At 44.4% G+C, this 24,959-nt stretch overlaps 1 protein-coding gene across 11 annotated transcripts in view; it reads left to right on the forward strand.

Moving 5' to 3' along the window:
• The window catches only part of OBSCN (obscurin, cytoskeletal calmodulin and titin-interacting RhoGEF), a 3,169,051-nt gene that overhangs the window by 3,078,489 nt on the left and 65,603 nt on the right, over positions 1-24,959 (forward strand). For all 11 annotated transcript variants that reach the window (XM_069647058.1, XM_069647065.1, XM_069647061.1 and 8 more), the window contains 2 exons: positions 12,771-12,846; positions 14,949-15,098. In XM_069647058.1, the coding sequence (XP_069503159.1) occupies positions 12,771-12,846; positions 14,949-15,098 (226 nt within the window). The remainder of the gene's footprint in view (positions 1-12,770; positions 12,847-14,948; positions 15,099-24,959) is intronic.

Consider the following 24,959-nt stretch of genomic DNA (forward strand, 5'->3'; position numbering starts at 1 on the left):
TACATTGAGCTTCATTACGAGTTTGGCGGTAACCTGGCGGTGCTACAGGTGGGTTGCCACCCAACTCATCGCACCGTTTTGCCGCCTGATATGCCGGTGCCACCGGGAAGTCCTGGCGGCCCGGGATGTCATGTGGCAGAAAGTGTAAGTCCCCATTCCCATGGAGTCATAGGGCCTCATTACACGGTAGGCGGTGAGCCATGGCGCTATTAGCGCCCTGGCTCATGCCGGTAAAATACCGGCACCGCCTTGGTGGAAAGGGGATTTACCGTGCCATTCCAAGGTTGGAGGGGCGGTAAATCCCCCTTCCACCATTGCCCTTCCCCATTCCCATTTATGCCCCATAGGGCTCTATGGGAATGGGGAAGGCGCTAATTACGGCACCGCAATTTTGCGGTGCCATAATTAGCTCCGAGGTCCCTTTGCGGGTTGGATTTTAACGCCTGCAAAAAGCAGGCATTAAATCCCCAACCCGCAAAGGGACCTCGTAGTAAGGCGGTAAGGATTTACCGGTACCGATATTTTACCGGTACCGGTAAATCCTTACCGCCATCCGTGTAATGAGGCCCATAGACTTGATCAGGAGTATGGCACAAACCCTCAGCCCGTCCCATGGTATGATCATGACCCATACAAAAACCCGGCACCATACCAACTGCCGGAACCCGGAGAAAACCACTACTACTTCCACGACAGGTACAGCAGAGAGTATGTAAGACTCATCAGTAGCACATCTGACGACACCATGGCGCCCAAAGTCGCGTTCCGGATCAGAAACCTACACAACCAGTTTGTTGTCGACAAGGGGACTACCGTCAACGTCATGAATGAGCAACTCTACCAAACCATAGCGGAGGAGCACCCGCTGTATAAGTCCCACGCACACATCTTACAGTGGGGAGCAACAAAGCTGCTATGGTCAAAAGGACAGTTCCATTGTGACCTAATTCACTGGGGTCGCAGAGTGCCCACCGCCATCCATGTGATACAGAGTCCCTCCATACAGTGCTGTCTTCTCAGCTATCGGACTGCACATGATCTGGCCCTGATCGACATTTGTTATGAACCGTCGGCAGTCATCCAGGGCCTCCCACAGAGCACACACATTGTGCAAGCAGTATCTCACCAAACACTGGATATTGAAGGGCTCAAAACCCTATTCCCGAAACTATTCGACGTAGTGGGCATGCTAAAAGACACTGTCATCAGCCTCCACGTAAATCCTAACAAGCACGGGTGACGCAAGAACTCAAATTACTCCTGGAAAACGACATAATTGAGAGGATAAAAGGCCCCACACCATGGGTGTCCCCACTGGTAGTTGTCCCGAAAGACAACGGACGGCTGCGCCTATCCGTGGACATGCACATCCTGAATACGGCCATAGAAAGGGAAAGACACCTGGGGCCCAGCATTGAGGATATGCTCGTGCTGCTCAACCAAGCCACTTGTTTCTCAAAACTGGACCTGAATCAATGGTACCACCAATTAGTGATTGATCCTGCCTCTCGACCAATCACCACCTTTGTAACTAATGAGGGACTATTTCGATACAAACGACTCTATTTCGGAATCTTCTCAGCTGCTGACATTTTTCAGGAGACGATACGCAGACCAATATCCTTGGTGCGCAATGCCCTCAACTACAGTGACGATATCCTCATCTTCAGAGCCACTCAAGAACAACACGACAAGGCGCTGATGGCCATGTGTGACATCGTCCATGAGGCAGGCCTCACGCTCAATGAACCGAAGTGCGCCATCAACAGGAACAGCCTGTGCTTCTTCGGCCACATCTTCTCAGATCAGGGCATAACTGCTGATCCCAAAAAAATCTGTGCCATCATCAACCTAAACACCCCACGGGAGTAGCTGAACTGAGATAATTCCTACGGATGGCAAGCTATTGTGCTTGCTATCTCCCAAATTATGCCACCATCACAAAGCCGCTCAGGAACCTCCTCAAAAAGGTCTCTCTGTTCGACTGGGTCTAACACTGCCAAGGTGCCTTCCTCACTATAAAAGAAGAACTGTCCAACCATCGACAACTGGCGTATTTCGACCCACAGTGGGACACCGATCTCACTGTTGACACCAGTCCTGTCGGCCCTGGCGCCATCCTTGCACAGTCAGACCATGAAGACAACTGCAAACACAACATCGTTGCATACGCCAGCAGGGCACTGTTGCCAACCGAAAGGGCCTACGCCCAAGCAGAACGCAAGAGCCTTGCGGCCGTATGGGCATGCAAGAAATGTCATCTCTTTATCATTGGGAGGAGGTTCACCCTCATCACCGACCACCAGGACTTGTTATCCCTCTTTGGCAATCCCAAGACCAAGATGCCACCTTGCATCGAACGGTGGGGCATCAGTCTTCAAGAGTATCACTACAAGATCATTCACAAACCAGGGGGGGGGGTGCCAACCCGGCAGATTATATATCCCGACACCCAGAAGGGAAAACGGCAAACACCACAACACAGAAGGCAGAGGTTTACATTTCATACCTATCCATTAATGCCCTTCCCCCTTGCTGTCACCACAGAAGCATTCACCACCAAAAGCAGAGCTAATCCCACCAGACAGGCAGCAGTGCACCTCGCCAGCGAGAACAAATGGAATCACATGGACACAGAACGTTTCACCGAAGGGGAGGTAGACAAGAAAGACCTGGGGAGGCTGGCAAAGATACAAAGGGAGCTCACCACAGCAAGCCAGGGGATACTCTATAGAGGCAACCGACTAGTAGTCCCCAAAGGCATCAGAAAACCACTGGTGATAGTAGCCCACGAGGGCCACCGAGGGGTTGAAAACACCAAGAAAGTACAAAGGAACCAAGTGTGGTTCCTGTACATGGATACCATCATGGAAGACACATTAACCCACTTCGGGCCCTGTCTGAAAGCAGCGTCAGGCAACCCCCATGCCCATTACAAATAGTACCCCTACCCGACGGACCGTGGCAGAGAATAGCCGTGGACTTTTACGGCCCACTAGAGGAAGGAGGACACCTACTCGTCATAATGGACGAGTACTCCCGGTTTCCCCTCATCAAACATGTGTAGTTTAAGGCATTCTACTAATAATCTTTTAAAGGACTGTTTTTTTTTTTTAAAGACAATTAGAGGACAGGACCATGCCCCTTGCACAAACCTAAAATCTACAAAAAGATCCTGTCACCTCTAGACTTCTTCCCTTAGTATTGAAAACCTCTTCATTTAACACCATGAGGACTGTTGAACCAGATCGAAAAACCAAATTTCAATCAAATTGCTGTTTCATCTAGTGAGCGTTAATATTCAAAACCTCACTCACAGTTTTTCTTTAGAAAAAATATTACTTTATTACAACATATCATTTTTAAAACCCTAAAATACATATCAACTTATATACATATGCAGTGTTTTTTAAAAAAACTTTTATATGTAAAAAACAAAGAGATAAACAACAATACTTAATCACATTTTACAGAAAAATCAACACCTCTAAAGAAGATAGAGTGAAAGAATTGTGAAGAAAATGTATATATGTGAAAAAAAAAGAAAAAGAAAGTGTCAATCAATCAGAAAAAGAAAAGAGAAACTAATTCATAAATACACCATAGCAAAATTTTAAAGACACAATTCACATTACTAGCATTTATGACAAGTGTATCATTCTTATGTCTAGTATTGAATCTGTTAATTCATTTGTAGGATTCCTTAATGTCACTTAGTCATTTAAAGCTTTTAATGCTCTATTTTCACTGTGTAATCAATCCCACAGTATCTTGATCCCGACATGTTTCATTCCCAATTTCTATAAAACATTTGTAGGGAAATTCTTCAGGGGACTTCTTTCAGAGAACAATATATGTGTCAACATTAAAAAAAAAATTCTTACATGTACTTTTCAGCATTGGGTTCAATCAGTACTTCAAACCTCAAGGGGTTTCTTTCTGTTAGAATATAACAGTGGCCTAGGGGAGAAGAACAACACTAATATGAGTTGTACCGCTCTGGAAAATGCAAGAGCAGTCTTCACACCCTGAGTACTTGATTATCTAGGGTGAGGCTTACTGCCCTCCAATCTTTAATTATTGAAGAGTGTGGTTGATGGAACTTCTCAATAGTAGAAATCTCGGTCTCTAAGGATAAAAAGAGAATATCACATTCTCAGTGTCAGACTCCAAACACTCACAGACAAGTACAACCCTTCTTACATATTTTTATGTATAGCATGAAAAAAGGGATTGCACATAAACTTTACTACATGTTATGGGTAATTAACACTGCCATAACAAACATGGAATGACGTATATAATCAGATGGCTGCTCTCTGCAACTGACATCTAAATTACAGCTTTAAACATCTGAGATGAACTAGTTTTCATAAAACTGGTAGGCACTTTGTAGTGATTTGGGGGACCAAAAAACATTTTTCTAAGGCATTCCACCACGTAGCTGCAGTGATAGATGACTTGTTCTAGGAATGGGGAATACCCACCATGGTGAAGACCGACACCGGCCCACCGTTCCAAGGACAGGACTTCCGGAGATTCGCCAGACACATGGGCTTTCACCACCAGAAAGTGACACCGCTGTGGCCACAGGCCAATGGGATGGGAGAAAGGTTCATGGTTACCATCAAACGAACCAGGCAACAACCCATGATAGACCAAATGGCGCAGCCACAAACAATATGCCAAATGCTGCGGAGCTACGTGAACACACGACATGAGACGACAGGGCGGACACCCGCATAACTCATGGTGAAATACAAGCTGCGGACCTGCCTTCCCCAAATGGAAGACTACACCCCCGAGTAGGACGTAGAGATGCGAGAAAGAGATGCAGAAAAGAAAAGGAAAGAAAAGCGAAGGAGTGGCCAGACCGTAAGGGAAGAGCCAAGGAGCAGCAGCTCCCAAACAGAGAAACCCTCATAGTACGACAGAGACAACAAAAGAAGATGGACTCCCGATACAACACCGAGCCACTCGTAGTTACAGCAGTCAATGGACCAATGATACTGCGACTGGAGACCAAGGAGAGATAACGCGGAATGCCTCCTTCTTCCGCAAGCTATACTTGGAAGAACCAGAACCAAGGGAAGAGTCGGCGGCCGAGACAGAGGGAGCCGACACTGAAGAAGCAAATGAAGCACTGCAAGCAGAAAGATCAGGCGAGACTCGCGAGTCACCTGACCGACCCCATCGAGCCACAAGGAAACCCCACCATCTGATTGAACAGATATAGCCCGGGAAGCCTCAGGATAAGTGAGGGGGAGGTGTTACAAGAGGAATAAGAGGAGCTCCTTTAAGGAGGAGGGACTCAGGACGATGGGAGCGAGCTAGAGGTGGGAGTAAGGGTAGGGACAGGGAAAGAGCGGGGCAGTGTGAAGGAGGAGCAATAAAGGGAAGGTCAACGAGAATTGGGCTCCTGTGCCATCTATAAGTGATGCATATCTAGGCCTAGCCAAGACCTAACAACTGTCACCACGTGGATTGAACTGTTAGAGAAAACATATACTGGCCATTCTGATTAAGTTTAGGAGTTTCGTGAAATTCTGACCACAGGTTCAAAGTTATGGGGTGGTTGGTCAAACAAAATATTGACTATAACCTTTCTCACAGAGACATTTCAAGGAAATGTAGTGCACAAACCGCTGGAAATGGATTGGCATGAAATGTATGCATCCTTTTGGCAGACTGAGTCATTGTACCAGGGACATATTGCCAAAAACCATGACCTGAGCACAGTTACTTGCACACATTCCTAGAGGTGGACCTGCATGTAGCATTACTGTGCCCAGGTAATTGAAGGCCATGCCCCAAGCACAGTGCCACTCTGGTCTTGCACATCGGGCTCTGCAGGTGGGTTCGCTGTGACTGGGACAGGTAAGGTCATGCCCCAGGCATAGTGGCTGCTCTGCCATGCCAGTGTGCACTGTAGTTAGGCTCAGTGTCCTCAATGCATGGATGCATACCTTGAGCAGCAGGCATTGAAGGTAGGTTCACTCTGCCTGGTGTTTACTTCTGTCATGCCCAGGGATCACTATAGGCAGGTTCACTTTGCATAGGGCATAGGAATAGCTGAGCATAGCTGCAGGCCATGCTTGTGTGCACTGCTGGTAAGGTCAGTGTGCTGGGGCCTGGCTGGAGTGAAAATGCAGGGATAGTAAGTGGGTTCCGTGGGCTTGAGCTAAACCCAAAAGGCATGCCCTACGTACAGCCACGCCCAGGGGACACGTCAGATACAATGTGCCCCAGGCACAGTCAACAATGAGCATGACCATAGAAATGCCCTTCAGGCATTTTAGCTAAGTTCATTTTGCCCAGGGCATGGGCAAATGATATGCCCTAAGCAGCATCACACAAGGCATGGCTGAAGCTCATGTCGCAGACACATTAACATTATCTGCAGTGATCTTTGTGTAGTGTAAGTATGGTCACTGTGCACTGATTAGCATGACCACAGGCCATGCTCAGCGGAAAATGTGTGTGGGTTCAATGTGCCCCGGCTACTCCCAAAGTCTATGGGGGTCATTCCGATCCTGGCGGTAGGGGGTTAACGGCACCGGTAAGGATGCCGGTGCCGTTAACTCCCTACGATCCTATTCCGAGGTCCCTTAGCGGGTCCCACCAGGAACAGCTGGTCTGACCAGCCGGTTTTAGCAGGACCAGTTAAAGGACCTTGGAGCTAAAAACGGGCACGCAATTTGCGGGCCCGTTATTAGCGCCTTCCCCATTCCCATTAAGCCCTATGGGGGCTCGAATGGGAATGGGGAATGGTATTTGGCATGGGGACTAACCGGGACCGCATAGGTCGGAATGTCCCGGCAAGTCCACATTCCGCCTAGCTGGACCCGAGTTTGGAGGCAGCCATGGTGCTAGTAGCACCATGGCTGCCTCCAAACTCGGAATGACCCCCTATGTCCCTGGAATTGTTTTTCCTGTGCATGGCAATAGGTCAAGTCCAGCTGGCACTGTAGGTGTGCGTTTACTGTGGCTGGGCCCTGGATAATCTTACTGGTATTGGCACAACTACCGGCCATTGCACAACAGGCATTTTAAGTATCTCCACTGTGCCCAGGTCATAGCTGTGGAAAGCTATGGTGGTGTTGCAAACCGTAAGAGGCGTATGTGAGTGTTTTCATGTTTCGTATTGTAACTGTTTGGTTCCTTCAATGAAAGTTTAGTTTTTTTTAGTGAATTCAAAGGTTTTAATAGAAAATGTTGATCATGACCGGTTCTTAGGAAAGTTGTATCAGTGTATACGTGTTTATTGGTATGTTCCAATCACCATTAATCAAAACACAAATAAAACTGCTTCTGGGAAAAATCTACATTGCAATTGTTGAACTCCCAAGTGCAATTTTAATTCCATTTGTAGCACTTTAATCACAACAGCAATTGATTGGTCAAAATTCTTGAGAGTGTAGTCTTTTACCATATTGTCAACTACCTCGTAGATCGCACAATGTGAAGCTCATATTTAATTCTCCCCCAATTCTGTGGCGGTCGGGACCCTATTGCACTTTTGCATGCACAAGCCCCTGCTGCTTATTTTTCCTCATTTGAATGGCGGAGGGTAAAAGGGGAGTGTAAAAAGGCGATGTACACGCTTGTACACTGGCCTTTTGCACCCTGCTGTGCAAATTGAGTAAACGCCACTTGACAAGCTCATATGGTAGGCAACGTTAGAGAATGGATTAATATGGAGTCCACCTACTTTTTCCTGGTGCAAAAATCCAGCAGACTCCATAGGTATCCACAGTATTTGCACCAGCACGAAACTCCATGCTAGCGCAACTGTTGTACTAGTTGTAGGTGGAGAGGAAGGGAGCATTGAAAATGTACGATCCGGCCCTCCTTTCCGCCATACAAATCAATGAAAATGAGGTGTGGCCTAAAAACATGTGTAAAATCCCTATGAAAGGCTTTTACGTATTTTTCTTATGCTACACCTGTATGAAAATTAAAGCTTATGTAACATCCTCCAATCAGGTTTCCAGAATAACCACTCCACTGAAACAGCTGTAACTTATTTCTCCAACTTTGTAACCACTGCTCACCATACTCACTTTGCAATCTCTATTGTACTCAATCTCTCTGCACCCTTTTATTCCGTAGGTCACCTATGCCTCCAACTAACCTTATCCTTTCTTGGCAGGGCACTGTAATCCATTGGGTAGCCTCCTACCTGCCCAACCACTCCTTCTCCATCTCATGAGACTCTAACACCTCCTCCCACACACACTTTTGGCTGGGCTTCCCTCAATTATCAGTCCTCAGTCCACTCCTCTTCACCCTCTACACTTCGAATCAAGGCAAACTCATATTTTGTTTTACTTTCACTACCACCTATTTGCCCAAGATACCCAACAATTTTTCTGCTTTCCCACCTTCACCCCTGCTATTTCTAGACACATGGCCTGATGTTAAATTCCTTCAAGATGGAAGTAATCTTTCTCCCTGACTTCAGTGCTAACCCCACTGACCTATCTTCCCTCTGCTTCCCTCCTGACATCCTCACCAACGACTCGCAGCCCTGGAGTTCTCTTTGACTCTGACCTGGGATTAACCTTTGTCAATATAAGAATAGCTGCCCAATCTCCCCCATCACTTGACTAAAGCTCTGGACCATATGATTGTGCTCAGCAAACTCGACTATTGCTAGAGCCTACTACTTGGTCTCCCCCTGTATTTTTTATCTCCCCTAAACAAAGTTCTCCACTTCATCAAATGCACCTTCTTCAGCCTGCCCAGATCCTCCCCCATCTCTACATACAAACAGCAGCCTTGGTGGCCATCCATACAAAATCACTCTCTTTAACTTTTTGCTTCCCATCTTCCATAGTCTGGCCCCAGGCCCCACCTTGATGACTGCATTCCACTTTACTCCCATCAATCTTTGTGATCCAACTCACTACACAATCTCCCCAGCTCGTGTTCCACCACCCACCTGCCGCTTCCCACTTCCGATACTTCTCTTTACTTCTCACTACTTGTCCCCCTCCATTGGATTATTTCTACGCTTGCCATCAAAGCCATCCCATCCTGGAATTTTTAAGACCTGACTGAAGCTTAACCTGTTATTCAGTGAAGGGGCATCTCCTACCTCCTCTCTTCCACTCCCAGCTGACCCTACAGCCTCCCTCATATGCTCCGGACAAATGATAATATGTAAATTGCTCTTATTCTGGTACTATATATCATATATATGTCTGTTTACTAGTCACTGTCTGTGTCTCATTATATTCCCCCTCCTTTTTAATGGCACCCTACGCACAGAGGAATTCCAACGTCATCTGTAATGTATCCCATGTATGTAAGTTCTGTTATAAATGACATCCTTATTACTTAATAAATACAATGCAAATGAATATCATGACTCAAACTGCGTGTAGGGTTGGAAAAACATGGCATAAGTATAATTGGGTTGTGTATGGATTGCATTTATCCTGTTTAGCGACTACAGAGGACTCTAAAAGTCATAGCTCTCTGCTGTGGTGTCACTGCAGTAAAATACAAAAATCATATTTAATTGCGGTCATGTCACACACTCGCACGCTTACCTTGAACTGCAACAAATGCTTGTTGGGTCCCTCTATACACTAGTCCCTTTAGCTTCCCAATGCAGGCCAGTGCCCACCTACAGTCAACCCACATTACCCAGGCATGCTATGCACAGTAACAGAAAATGACAGCCTCTTAGAGGAAAGGAGTTATAATGCTGTCAATGGGCCTCATTATAACTTTCGCGGAACGGGTTAACGGGCTCCGCTAATGGAGGCGGACCCGTTAAACCCGTCCCGCGAAATTACGAGGTCCCCTCGCGGGACCCGGTAACCTGGTAAAACCAGGCGTCGTTACCAGGTCCCGCGAGGGGAAGAGGGATCTAACAACGTGCCGGTTGTAATTGGCCCGTTATTAGCGCCCTCTCCCATTCCCATTGAGCCCTATGGGGGCTCAGATGGGAATGAGGAAGGTCCGGGCCCGGGTTCCCAGAGGGGGGAATTACTGGGCCCTCCGAACTCGGAATGGCCCGGTAATTCCCCATTCCGGGAACCCGGTAAAGGAGCCCGGTTTGGCGGCAGCCATGGAGCTAATAGCTCCATGGCTGCCGCCAAACTCATAATGAGGCCCAATGACTTTCAGTATAGTCCTGTTCCTCATAAAAAAATGTGACTGGGATCACTATTGGTTTGCAGTAGTATGAGACTGAGTGTGCGGTTTAGCCATTATTCATTCCTGTACTCCTGAGGAGCAGTACTCATATCATTACTGTGCCACAATGAAGGCACTGCGGGTGACTCAGAGTCACTTCTGCAGTTTTCCTTCCAAGGTCTCTTTGTTGACACGTTGTCACACTTGTGAGCCAACCTAAACTTTCTTAAAATATTGAAATATATTACCTACCTGTGTGTTTGCTGGTGTCATCTTACTATTTTATGTTTTTATAACTGTATGTATTTGCTTTTTTTTGTAGATATTAATTTTATGCACAACTTTATATACATTGAGCTTCATTACGAGTTTGGCGGTAACCTGGCGGTGCTACAGGTGGGTTGCCACCCAACTCATCACACCGTTTTGCCGCCTGATATCCCGGTGCCACCGGGAAGTCCTGGCGGCCCGGGATGTCAGGTGGCAGAAAGTGTAAGTCCCCATTCCCATGGAGTCCCATAGGAACCACAGGAATAGGAACACAAAAGCCCTGGCACCGTTGCCAACGGTGCCGGTGCTTCTGTGAAAACCATGCCTGCAGGGGCTGGTGCTCCCAGCAGGTCAGACCTACAAGGAGCAACGGCCCCTGCTGGCCGTCCAGAAAGGGTGCCGGTACGCTGCCGCCGACCCCGTAACACTGAATCCATCGCCTGGCTTCCTGGTGCCACCGGGACATTACAAGTCCTGGTGGAGTGGGAAGTCAGGTGGCAGATCTTGTAAGTCCCCATTCGCATTGAGTTCCATAGGACTCCATGTGAATGGGGACTTGGAGGCACTGTCACTTACGGTGCCGGTGCTTCCATGGCAACTCTGCGTGCCGGAGCAGCTGCGCCGGGCACTAGTGCAGCGGCCCCAGCAGGCAGACTCGTAGTGTGGTGGTCCAGAAACAAGGGTGCCAGTAAGCTTACCGGCACCCTTGTATCCAGACCCCCACACTTGTAATGAGGCTTATTGGGCCTCATCACGAGTTGGGCGGTAGCCCTTAAATGCAGCTGTAATGCTATTACCGCTGCATTTAAGGGTCGGCCCAATCACAAGTCTGGCAGCATTTACTCCCAGTTTATAGCTGGGGGTAAATGCACCAATTTAACACCCAGCTTCGGGCGCTATTAGCGCGTGCTAATTGTGCCGGAAATGCCCCATTGGGTATACCCATTACCGCCCAAACCTTGATTAGCGCTGGACTGGGTGGCGGCAATGCTATTAGCCTGGTCGGTATCCCGCCAGTATTACCGCCCAACTCGTGATGAGGCCCATTACTTTTGTGATTCTATTTGATAGTGAATGTGAGTTTCGTTGCATGACGTGGATGAGTTTTATGGAGATAGGGCCAAATCATGGAAAAGTGCGCATAAATCCTGCAAGGGCTGGTCACTGAGAAGGAAACTGCGTGAGCCTACACACAGAAAGAAAAATGGGTGCCCCGCGTATTCATGGAATTTACAGCGCAAAGTAACCGTATTCGCAAGTCCCACCTGGATGCCCCCGACACGCCCACACGCAAAGCATAAATAGCCAGAAAAGCAGCTACCTGTGTGTGCTCCCCGGGGTGCGAATACACGCACCCTTCAAACAGTGCATAAGCAGGCCTGCCACTTGGGTACCCTGCGGAGTCACCCGTAACTGTATCCGGCACCCCGACAACATGCGTATAAAAAATCGTAACTTGGCAATATCTTGGGAAATCTGCGTGCAAATCCCTGTACAACATTCCTGCACCCCGCTACACTGCTTACACGCACCCCTAAATTACATCAGAACACTGATTGAGTACACGCACCCCGAAATCTGACATGCAACCCCACCTGCACGCTACAAATCCTACGTGCAAGTGTACTTACGCCTCCTTTCGGGTGGCGGATCGTATGGGGGACTTGCATGGCCATTTCCAAGCTGAGACATTGCGCGATCGAACCCATGAACACGTCTTGTGCCGCACAATTGTGGGTGTGTGAGGGACTGCCTGCAGGCCGTCCCTCGGAACGCCAACTTTTTCACAATTTCTTACCCATTTGTTCCGCCCCTTTCTCAGCCATCTGTGCTAGCCACGCCCATGCTCTGCTTGGAGTCTCACGCAAGACCCTCGACGGCTCGCACAGTCATCCTTAGCCAGCACAAACTCCACGCAAGTCCAGGAAAAGTACTGCGCATTCGATTCCATGAATCGACAAAGGAGGATTTGCACGCATTGAGCAGCAAAGTACCCTATTTTCCACGCAGATAATTCCATGAATCGGGCCCTAAATGTTTTTCGTATGTGCATTATAGATTTGAAATAATTTGCAACACTTTTTATATGTTTTTTCTTTAAATGAATATATTACTATTTTAAAGCGCTCAGTTGCACACTATCTGGCTTGTTTGCATGGTACAAAAAAATTATAATAAACTAGAAAAAAATAAAATAGCTTAAAGCTTTACGTAGTCATAAATGTCCAGCACACAACTGCTGCAAATGTGTTTTTGCGTATTGGTAAAGCTGGCAGTGCTTCAAGGAAAAATGTCTGGTATTCAAGATGATATTTTTTGTTTTCACATTACAAATACTACATTTCTTTCAGCTCCAGAACTCTTGGAAGGTCATGGAGCAATTCCTCAGACAGATGTGTGGGCTGTCGGTGTCACTGCGTTTATAATGTGAGTGCTGTTTGATGTTGCCTTATTGTCACTTACAAGCGACTTTCTCCTAATCAGTATCGTCATTTTATTTCTAAGGTGGAAAAACACTCACTCACTGATGGGGAAACAATTCTAAGCCACTCACCCTGCTCTCCAGACACCTCCCCGGACACCTTTCTTCAATGTGACAGTCCCCTTGCACCACCTCTGCCCAAAACCTCAGTGTTGCCCTCAACAAGTTAACTCACATCTACTCTCCAACTAAAGAAGTATTCTTTCCCGCAACTGATAAACAGAACCTTTTGCCTAATATAATGCTGGATAGAGCTCTGGGTGGCCCATTCCCCTTCCCCTTATACACCAAAACGCTATAGGGTGTTTCCTGGCTTCCCTTGAACAGCTATGCAGATCACTTTGCCCCTATATAATTCCGATCCCTATCTTGAAAGCCCTTAAGGAAGAAATGGCGCCATGATACCTAAAAGAAGGGCTAGTGACGCCACTGTTAAATGATTATGTAAAAACTGGACCTTGCTATCATGTTTTAATTTTGATTCCATTGCAAACCTTCCTAACCTTACTGGGTGCATTAATGGAACATGGCATCGGGCCCTTTCAGTCTTTTTCGAAGGTTTACCACTTCCTTTCATCTATCCAGTAGGACAAGGGACTATAACCTGCAGCCCTTCAAATGTTTTGGACTACGACTTCCATCATGCCTCACCATTGACCACGCTGGTACGGGCTGATGATGAGAGCAATAGTCCAAAATATCTGGAGAGGCAATGTTTGCAGACCCCTGCGGTTTTGCCTGAGTTACTGAATGGAGACAGTTCTGTTAAACGCCTAAGAGGAACTGCTCAGGACTTTAGACAGGCGGACTGGTCTATTGCCATAGTCATAGTAGTCAAGTATTCTGTGGCTTTCAACAACGTAGACCCGCTGGCATTCAGGCATTTGGAAGTGGGAGATGACACAAAGCTCTTTCTGCAGATGCGCCCTGTGTATATATCCATTGATCCTAGTGTCAAATACTTCTGATGCACATGAACTACTTCCTTTCTTGTTAAATGGATGGAAACCGAGGTCACTTTGTGTGGCTGATGAGGCAGAGGCCAGTTGTCTATTATCCATCTCTTACCCCACCTTATGTCAACTCCTCAAACTTTCCAGCAAACTGAACACTCTAGATCTCATGATGGACTCAGACATGAGCCTGGCAGTACACCTTTCTGTGGTTTTGGTTTAGGTATGTGGTCCTGATAAACATTCCTCATTTACCATTCACATTGGAACATCGTGGGAGAAGCCATGGTGAAGAGAATGAAGGGGCCCTTACGGTGGCCAATCAGAACATCCTTTACCTGAACCACCAACCTTCCAAAGTACCGCAGCTAGGTTACATAGTCGCCTGAAGAGATGTGTTCACATGCCCTAAGCCAACAAGATCTCTCCATTAGTTAAATTGCCTGGTATTGAAAAGCCAATACAGCATAGCTCTAATGTATTTGCTGAGTAGAAAAACTCCTTATTTTTGCCAAAGAGCCCTGCAGTCAGCACACTTCAAGCCTCTGGCTGTTCTCTGGTATAGGCTGCAGTCCGGTGGTAGGAGAGCATGATCTTACTAGGTTATTAGTATACAGACCTCTCTCCCTGTCCAGATTTGATGTGGTCCCCTGCAGCACAGCTTATTACAACTGTTGAAGGTTTGATTAGCCGATGATTGGTGCTTATTGGGCGTTACTGGCGCTTGGAGGCCTCAGGCTTCAGTATGATAGACAAGAGCTCTTCACTAGATGAGTCATTCCTTCTCTTGCAGATCAGGTTTTGCTTCAGAAAATGTCTTACACAGAGCTTATTACAAGAACACTCTTTATGCCCTCATGTACAAGATCTAATACAGCTGAATAAATCATCTTGTAACATCTCAATGACCACACTTGTTCCCAAATCGTTTTTTTACCGTCCTAAATATGTTCTTTTTGTACGATATTTCCCTTAATCTTCAGCACTTAAATAAGCATATAACCCGAAATCCATAGAAAAGCACTGCTGCTGCATGCAAGGATTATATGTGTTCACACAGTCATGCCATGAATTTAACTTCTTTGTATTGCTAGGTTAAGTGCGGACTATCCTTTCTGCCTGGACATAGCAAGTGAGTTGGAGAAAGCCATCAAGCAAGGGAAGATCAAGTTTACGAAGTGCTATGCTGGCCTGTCTGGTGGAGCAGTGTCCTTCCTGCAGAGCACGCTGTGGGCCAATGCATGGTAAGAGCATGAAAACACACTGATAAACCGACTGTTAAGGCCTCTCTGGATGTTTAGCTGTCCATGGCTTATCACTCTCATCACTCTTTGTGTGCGTCTCTCTCTCTCTCTCTCTCTCTCCCCCTCTCTCTCCTTCTCTTTCCCTGCCTCTCTCTCTCTCTCTCTCTCTCTCTCCAACCTTGCTAACAGTTACGCAACCAACGGAAGGGGAATGCAGCTTTCAAAAGAAGCAATTGTTAATTTGTACTAACATTGTGAACAGTTTTTTGTGAAGTAATTTTGCAGTGTTCATTTCCTGTGATCACTTCCAGTACATATTTCAGTCATGATAAAATGCTACACTTGAGCAAAGCACAATATCAAAATCTGGAATAACCGTCGAAAATATTTTCTAATAGAAGGTTATCATTCCAGGACGTACAGTCTGGTACACTCTGATTGTACTCTTTTGTAATACCTATATGAGAAAGGGGAAAAGGAGAAAGAGGCTAAATATCAGCCAGGTTTCCTTCCTGCTTTGCACAAAATCAAAGAGAATTTTGGGAACACAAATCTCAATATTTATAAAATATGTCTGTGATAAAAATAAAGGGTTGTATTCATGAATCACTAAGCACATAATGCACCCTGGGTTTAGTGATCATTTCATTTTGCACACTACTCACACTAACATAAAAATATTTCCAACATTCAAATATATATATATATATATATATATATATATATATATATATAAGAAAAACACATGTCTCTGCGTGGTTGTAGCACTACAAAAAACCACCCAGTAGGCAAGTACAAAAACTCCCAGCACACAAGACCTAGCTATTGCTATATCATCTTTAATTCATACAAAAATACAGCACATCTTGAAAACAGAGGTAGAAGTTATCCCTCTCTGACAGACATGAGGTGTATAAAAGCACTCACCCCATGGGTGGAAAAGTCACGCGTTCCGCCTGAATGCTCAGGCTTCCTCAGACTATTGTTATCCAAATGCGCGGTTAACATCATAGAGTTTAAAAAGGGAAGTGCAATCCTAGCGCGTTCCCACACGTTTCGCATCACATGACCAAGCAGTCATGTGACCACATCTGCCTATCATAGGCGTGGGCTGTTCGTACGCAATGACCTCCATATTAGAGTGGTCATATGCCTATAAAGACCTAATGTCAGATATATAAATGGTCCCGTATATAATATACATTACCACTATGAACTGCTAGTGGCTAACGCGATGTTTAAACACTGTGGGAAACGCTCGAGATTAACACAATTTAAAAATAATTGTATTCATTCCTAAAATCAATCAATGTATTACATAAATGCACCAGTGTGCTTTATAATCAACTGACCATGAACAGCTCAAATGGCTGCTGATAGCCATGCTCCCCCTCTCGGGGCTGGTACTTTAAAACCAGCTGCGACGAGCAGAAAAACAACAGCAATATTGTAATGGGGCAGATCCCCAATTGATGGCATACTAGTAGTATGCATGTAGTCTCTCAAATGGCCAGTGCCAAATTTGTCTCCATAGTATAGATGAATAGACTATATTTTACTAGACCATGACATGTGATACACCTCATGATCAAAGTCACAATCAAGAATATGTGCAACACAATTAAAACTTTTCTCAATTAGTTAGAAAATAGAAGAGCAATAAGCCAACCGTATATAGCATTTCTAATGTAAACAAAAATGTCTATGTTCAGTAATTCTAGGGATGTCTTTATGAATTCGAAAAGGGGGGAAGTGCAATAGTGAAAGGTACATAAGGCAGTTCCTATGTCTATGCATAATTCCTATGTCAGACATTATAAGAAAGATAGCCACAAAGAAAAATAAGAAAACGGGATAGAAAAACTCATTTTTGCAAAAATACATACATTTCAGCATCAATGTTCAAACCTTTCGGTTTTAAGGTATCAAATTTGCAAATGAGAGTGGCTTCCAATTGTCTCAATCTTAATTCATGATTACCTAATCGTTTGTGAGGTGGTAAATGGGCCAAACCTGTGAACGATAAGAATTTAACATCGCCATTGTGCACTTCTTGGAAGTGGCTAGTTAAAGGGTAGGTAAGGTCTCCATTTTTTATGGCTCTATAGTGTTGGAGGATCCTCATCTTTAGAGGTCCTATCGTTGAGCCTATATAATGAAGGCCACACGCACAGGTGATGGCATACACCACATATTTTGTAATGCATGACATTCTATGTTTATATGTCCAACACTGGCCATTCACACTACGAAAAGGAACCTTGGACACATGATTGTTCAACTTGCAATGAGCCCATTTGTAAAAACCAACTCTATTCATGTTAATTATCGCTGTTTTATCAACTGGTTTAGTGACCACCATACTAGGAGATAACATAGTTTTAAGGGTCGGGGCCTTGCGGTAAGTGATGTTAGCCACATCGTCTAGAACTACCTTGAGATGAGGATCGGTGAGTAACACCTTCCAATGTTTGTTCATAATTCTTTTAATTTGCTTATGTTGATGGTTGAACCGTGTGATTAGCCTGATTTTCTTGTCCTTCATTTTTAATTTTCTGGACAGGAGAGATTTTCTGGTGCATTTTACTGCTTTTGTGTATTTTTTGGAAATAACGTGTTTCACATAGCCACGTCTGATAAATTTCTGGCTAATGTTCTTGGCCTCTTTCTCATATTCATTATTGTTGCTGCATGCTCTTTTGGCTCTCAAAAATTCTCCATAAGGAATAGAATCTATTAGAGCTCTGGGATGATTACTCTTGGCGTGGAGAGTTGAATTGGAACTTGTGGGTTTCCTATAAAGTTTAGAAGTAAGTGTTCCATTAACCACCTCAAATTGAACATCCAAGAATACCAGACTTTGTTTGCTGATAACTGTTGTTAATTCTAGGTTTAGCCTATTGTTGTTGAGTATATCTACATATTCCATAAACTCTGCTTCGGTCCCATCCCACACAATAAACAAATCATCTATGAACCGGTACCAGATCTTTATATGTTGGGTCCATTTTTCCAATTCTTCTGCCCACGCCTTGTGAATCTCCCACCATCCCATATACAGGTTGGCGTATGTAGGGGCCATACATGACCCCATGGCTGTGCCACATATCTGCCTATATAGTTGATCTTCATGTAGGAAATAGTTATGCTCCAAACAAAATTGCAACATACTTAACAGCATAACATTGGGCTGTCGATAACTAACGGATCTGCTTTGCAAAAAGGAATGACATGCCTGTATACCTGCTGTGTGTTGAATGGAAGTATACAGGGATACTACATCTAAAGAGATGAGAAAATAACCTGGTTCCCAATTGATATTTTCAACCTTAGCTAACAGGTCTGCAGTATCCTGTATATACGAGCTCAAACTGAGAACAAATGGTTGGAGAAAATGATCCAAAAATTTAGATGTATTTTCAAGTAAGCTCCCCATTGAAGATACAATAGGACGACACGGTGGGTCTATTAAACTTTTATGGATTTTCGGATTGAAGTAAATTGTGGGAGTTACTGGATGAGCATTTTTCAAAAAGAAATATTCATCACGATCTAAAAGGTCCACATCACACCACTCTTTTAACTTTACATGATATCGCATTTTACTCTCCAATAGTGTTTCCATCTCTATTGGAATGTAGTTGGTGCTGTCATTTAATTGCCTTCTCGCTTCAAATTCATATTTACTACTGTCCATAACAACATTACCACCGCCTTTGTCAGACGGACGTATAACAATGGAATTGTCATTTTTTTACTTTTCCAGAGCCTGGAATTGTGAATAATTGAGGTTGCGGTGTACCGGCAAGATTTTGCTTGATAGTTGCTTCAGGTCTCGCATAACTAGCTCTTCAAAGGTGTCAATGGGTCCACAAATTATATTGGGACAGAAGATAGAAGCAGGTTTGAATTTGCTAGGACAACTTATGTCAGTAGAGATCCCAAATCTAGCTTCTAGTATGGCATCGTCCAATATGGTGCTTTCATCCATCTCAGCCTCAGCAGATTCTTCCAAGTTAACTAGACACACAAGACTAGTCAGATCTTTTTCTGATAATGTTGAAACATTTCTCACAACCTGTTGCTTCTTAGTGCCTAAATGTTCATCAATCTTCGTAGCATGGAATTTGGTCAGTTTAAGTTTTCTCGTGAATTTAAAGAAATCAATTCTAGTGGAGGTATAGTCAAAGACATGAGTGAGGCTGAAAGAGAGACCAAGAGGAAGTACCGACATTTCATGGTCCGTTAAATCTCTTTGTGAGATATTAAAGATCTTTAGTTCGAGGTCTTGTTTCCTCGAGGCTTCTCCTTCTGTTTGGCTTCCGATCTCGTTGCCATCGGCGATTGCGCATCTGTGTTTGATGCCCCGCCTCGTCTTCCTCTGCCGCCTCTTGTCATTGCCCCTCTTCCTGGTCCTTTGTATTGACCTCTTCCTCTTCTCTCTGATTTGCTGTCGAGATGTAGCAACTTGAATTCCTCTAAAAAGTTTATTTTTTTTGATCCCATTCCTTCTGTTTCTGATGAACTCATTTCTGAGCTACTTGCTTCTTCACTTAAAGGTGCTTGTGCTTGAGCATTGTTTGATCCGTTTGTTGCAGTCTAATTTTTATAGGATTATCAAATCTTTTGGCAAAAGTGTAGATCCTTCCTTGTTCATAATCAATACGATCTCGCTTGAATTTATGCTGTTTCCTCTGCCTGATTTCACCCTCATATCTCTCCAGATTCTCTTCCAGAAGTGCCACTCTTCTCTTACATTCGTCAGCGTCTTCTGAAGAGAAAAGCTGTTCCTCCATGTCTTCAATATCTTTAAGGAGTTTCATTCTGTCTAGTTTAGCATATTTTACTAAACTCCCAATCATCTTGAAGGAACATATGTTGGTGTGATCAGTCCATTCCTTAATCAATTCAGGATTCATGTCTTCAAACGTAGGAATCGTAAGGATTCTTAGTCCTCTAGGGATTCTTTGAACATCCAGATAAGTTTGTAATGTCATTGCCTCCCACCATATATATATATATATAGATTCGGACAGCACTAGTACTTAGATGAGGTGATAAAATGACTGAAACATATTTTACTCTGTTGGGGTACGAAGGCTTCTCGAATAACTGTTTCCTTTCCCTGCACAGAATTATCAAAGTGAACATGTGCTACTTTTTAGACACATTTTCAGGAAAACCTACAAGTTGATCCCTCTGACTGCGCAAATATGAATTCCTCTTAACTCTTAGTTTTGATGGTAGAATTTTGAGTTATTGCATACTTTTCCAATGAATCGGATAATGCTGACCCAGCAAACTGTTTGCTACTGATCGCACAACCCGGAGAAGCACACTGAGGGCCTCATTACGAGTATGGAGGCAGCCATGCCCTTAATAAGGACATGGCTGCCTCCATACGAGGTTCCAACTCCAGGTTCTGTGAATGAAGAATTACCGGGTCATTCCAACCTTGGAGGACCCGGTAATTCCTAATTCACAAAAGCAATCCCCATTCCCATTTGAGCCCCCATAGGGCTAAATGGGAATGGGGATGGAGCAAAACAAGGGCCTGTTAATAACGGGCCCGTTATTAGCTCCTTGGTCCACTTGCGGGACCCGCTAAGGACGTCTGGTCTGACCAGACGTTCTGTGCGGGTCCCGCTAGGGGACCTCGTAATAAGGCATCTCGTAATGGAAGGTGCCGGTCCCGTACCGGCACCCTTCATTACGGGAGCGCCAGGGTCGTAATGAGGCCCTGAGTCCTAAAATGTCTGCACACCACAAAAGGGGCAACGCTGAGATGCCCCATAGAGTGATATGAATGCACGCTTAATTGCCCTCTAGGCCCACGGCAAAGCTTCAGCACAAAGAGCAGTCTAAGCAGCCTAAACTAGGCCCACATTTTGAGGGTTCATATGCAGGCAAAACACTGTCTGAACCACCTGCGACTCTTGCTGTTAAGCTCCATTGTGATATAGCACACAGATCTCCAAGTCCATTACCAGAAACATTTCTGATAGAATGAGTTGCCTAATGCAGTGGATGACTAAACCAGTGCGTGCCGCTTTGCAGGTAACCACTGATGCAAAAACACAAGGTCTACAGCTCTGGGTTAGAGTGACCATGAGGGAGCGTGGTGACATTCGATGACCTACTTACTTTCGGTACCGGGGAGCAATAGCCCCCAAGATACAGTTGAGGGTTCTTCGTCTTCTGCTTCAGTAGCCCTTCGCTCATATAATTTGGATTCAGAACCAAATTTCATTGTAATGCTTATCATAACTACAATACCAAAAACGAAATACAAGCATCGAAAGAAAAAAACATTTTTTAATTTTTTTATTTAAGTGTTTACAACTCAAATAGCCTTTACACCCTATGGGCCTCATTACGACCCGGGCGGTAAGGGATTACCGGTACCGGTAAGGATACCGGTACCGGTAATCCCTTACCGCCCAATTACGAGGTCCCTTTGCGGGTCCCTACCATAACGGCTGGTTTCACCAGCCGTTCAGGAAGGGACCCGCAAAGGGACCTTGGAGGTAATTACGGTACCGTAATTACCACCTTCCCCATTCCCATTGAGCCCTATGGGGCAAAAATGGGAATGGGGAAGGGCCAATGGTGAATGGGGAATTACCGCCCCGCCAACCTTGGAATGGGGCGGTAATTCCGCCATTCACCATGGCGGATTCCGGCGTCAGCCATGGCGCTAATAGCGCCATGGTTAACGCCTGGGTCGTAATGACCCCCTATGTCATATAAAAAGAAACATGAGAAGAAGAACGGGCAAGGTGGTGACCCTGTCTCTTAATACCACAATCAGGTGAACAATGTACCTATTATTTGAAGACAAAGCTACTAAAACACCAGGCAAAAGCCTGTGTGTATAGAAAAGGCAAAAAACCAATAAGACAATAATTTGAAAAAACAACCACTACGTAATAACAAAACCAATTTTATTTTTAAATTCGCTAAAAACTTTGTAAAAAATTATTGTATTAGAAAAGGAAGAAGAGATCTTCACATACAATCTGAAAATCAATGCACAAATTATTCAACAAACCAGACAAAAAGTCTGATGTGACACATTGGGAGCTATGGTGGGGTTAGTACGTGAAAGTTGTGTCTTGTGGACACTGACTGTTCAAAATCAAGCACAAAAACAAAGAGCACTTCTTAGTAAAAGCAGCTCTAACAAAAATAAAACCTGTTAGACATCTTAGGCTTATCTTGTGGTGGTCGACATATGTTTCGGCTAATGGCAGCAAGAAAAATCAGGCAATACACAAAATTGTCTGTTGATGCAAATGTAGCGGTCTTCAGGACAGGCAAGAGAAACCATTTTTTCGAAAAACTTTATTGTGACGAGTACTTCTTGTTGACAGTACTGTTGTATAGATGAAACCCACTACAAATAAACATACAAAAGACATAAACGTACACAAAATCTGGAAGTAGTTGTGAAAAATACATGTTTCAATCGTGACACAATTAAAAAGTAAGGTCTTCCTTAATAGTGTACATCATTGATCTGTTTTTAACTGATTGTGGACGAGAGACAAGCATGGAGCGCCTAATTTGTTCATGCATTGTTTTAACGGATGTATCATTTTAACCGCAAATACAAGGGATGTAATACAGTAAAAGAAACCGCATGTGTGTCAAACATCATGCATAGTTTTCACAATTACTGCAAAACTGTTAAAAAGAGACAGAAATGTTTTTGAGAGAGAAATTAGTAACTATTTTCTCACCTAAACATCAATGATGGAGAGATCCTGTTAGAAATCAAGGATACACTATGGGGAGTACATCCAAAAACTGGTATTTTTGTGATCCAGTTGATCAGAAAATGATCTGTAAATATAGAGGGCTGCTTGTTAGTGAAAACCAGGTGGCGTCAATTTTTTATGTCTGATAACAGGGAGACAAAGTCCGTATGCGGTATCAGGGGGGGAGAGGTGTAGTTAATATACATACCTGCTTGGATGGTTATAAAAAGTTGTTATGTTGAACCCTGACTGATGTAGTTATGCATTACACGGAAACAGGAGCCTGTGGCAGTTGAGTTTCTGACGTTCCAAAATGAACGTTCTGTGGAAACAGAAAGCAGAAAGTGCGGAGTGAATTGTCTGCTCATGAGTTGTAAAGCAGTTAGGGACCGAACGTTTCCGAATAGTGTAAGTCGTGAAACACATGAGACAGGGTTGTTACCTCTGTATTTGTGAGGAAGTTAGTCACAGGGTTGAGATATAACTTTGATCGATTGCAGGCCGTGTTAGTGGAAGGGGACAGGAAATGTCCCTGCTGGTGCGCGGAGTGAGAAGGGACAATCCAAAGATTAGTGACTATTTTTGTATCTATGATGTGCATGGTAATGCTACGAGACGCTGTTTACCTTGATTCTGCCCGACAGAATGAGCAATGCAACCCGTGTCAACGAAGGTCGTCTTTTCATGACTGGAGATCGGGTGGCGCGGCAGACAGCGTTTTCCGGACCGTGTAGCCAAGCATTGTGCATGTCGCTTCGGGCTACTGCAAGTTTATAATGCAGGTTCTCTATGCTAAAGTGCCGGAAATGACGTTTAGACTGCGGGGAAACACTTGACCGCTCCTTACTATGTGCTTTCCAGAGTATTGAAGCAGTCTGTGTAAGAAAGACTGTTTGTTAGAAACTCAGTAGCACGTTATGATTTAAATGTGCGTGTGAATATTTTTATGAACAAAGATTTTTAGAAATTGTAAATGATGTTTTGAAGTTATCGGTGTGATACGAAGTAAAAGAACGTTTACTGGTGAATGCCATGTGTGGAAATGTGGCATCGGGGCAGGTTGGAGAAAACGATCTTGCTGGATATTTGTATTAAGCCATACATACAAGCGTGAGCCACCCTCAAAAAAATGCTCGAAAACAGGTTGTTTTCTGAAAAATTCTTAGGACTACTTCACTGGGAAACAGGGCAATTGCATTGTGCTGTGGATATTTGTGTTCATGTTAACGTGAACAGAGCTATTTAAAGTTCTAAATAATGTTTATGGAAGGAGATCCGACCAGCCATATCAATGTAATGTATGGTGGAAGCAACACCAGAAGGAGCATATCCTGGTGAATCACACGTGTGAGAGTAGCGCCAGGGCATGGCTTAAAGAGTGAATCTCACTGGGTGTTCGAATTGGACTATACACAGAAGTGTGAGCTCCCCCAAAATTAGTGCTCACCAGAAAAGAGACCACTCCACTGTGGTATTTAAACCTCATTTGACAGTTCCCAAATTAAAAATCCATTTTTGCTCTTGTTTGGTGAGGAGCAAGTCTCTGTTGCCACCCCGGGCAGGTGCTGGAATGGTTTGAATAATAAACCAAAATAAGTCATCAGGAGAATGTTTGAGCCGATTAAAGTGAGCCACCAAGGGTTTGTTGTCTATCTTATTCTTGATACAAGAACGATGCTCGCATATTCTTTGCTTGACAGGGCGTTTTGTCTTACCGATGTACAGTAAATTACATGGGCATTTAATGCTGCAAATGGCCCACGAGGTGTTGCAGTTGGAAAAACCTGGCAAAGTCCATTTCATTTCATATAATTCAAGCATTTTTAGATTTTTGGTTAAAGAACAAACAGAGCAAGAGCCACATTTATAGTGACCAACCACTGTTGGTAATGACCACAATGTTGTTTGAGGGTTGACTGGTTTGCGTATGTGTGGATACGTATGTACCAATTTGTATCTAAGGTTGGATTGTTTTTTAAATGCAAACCATGGCGTAGAGGGATCGAAATCAGGAGTTTTTATGATATGCCAATTTTGTAATATTGTCTTCCTCAAATTGTGGCTGATAGGTGAAAAGGTGGATACGCAGGTAATTTTGTCT

Source organism: Ambystoma mexicanum, chromosome 2q (assembly GCF_040938575.1).
Source record: "Ambystoma mexicanum isolate Mex_15411 chromosome 2q, UKY_AmexF1_1, whole genome shotgun sequence".
Classification (NCBI taxonomy): Eukaryota; Metazoa; Chordata; class Amphibia; order Caudata; family Ambystomatidae; genus Ambystoma; species Ambystoma mexicanum.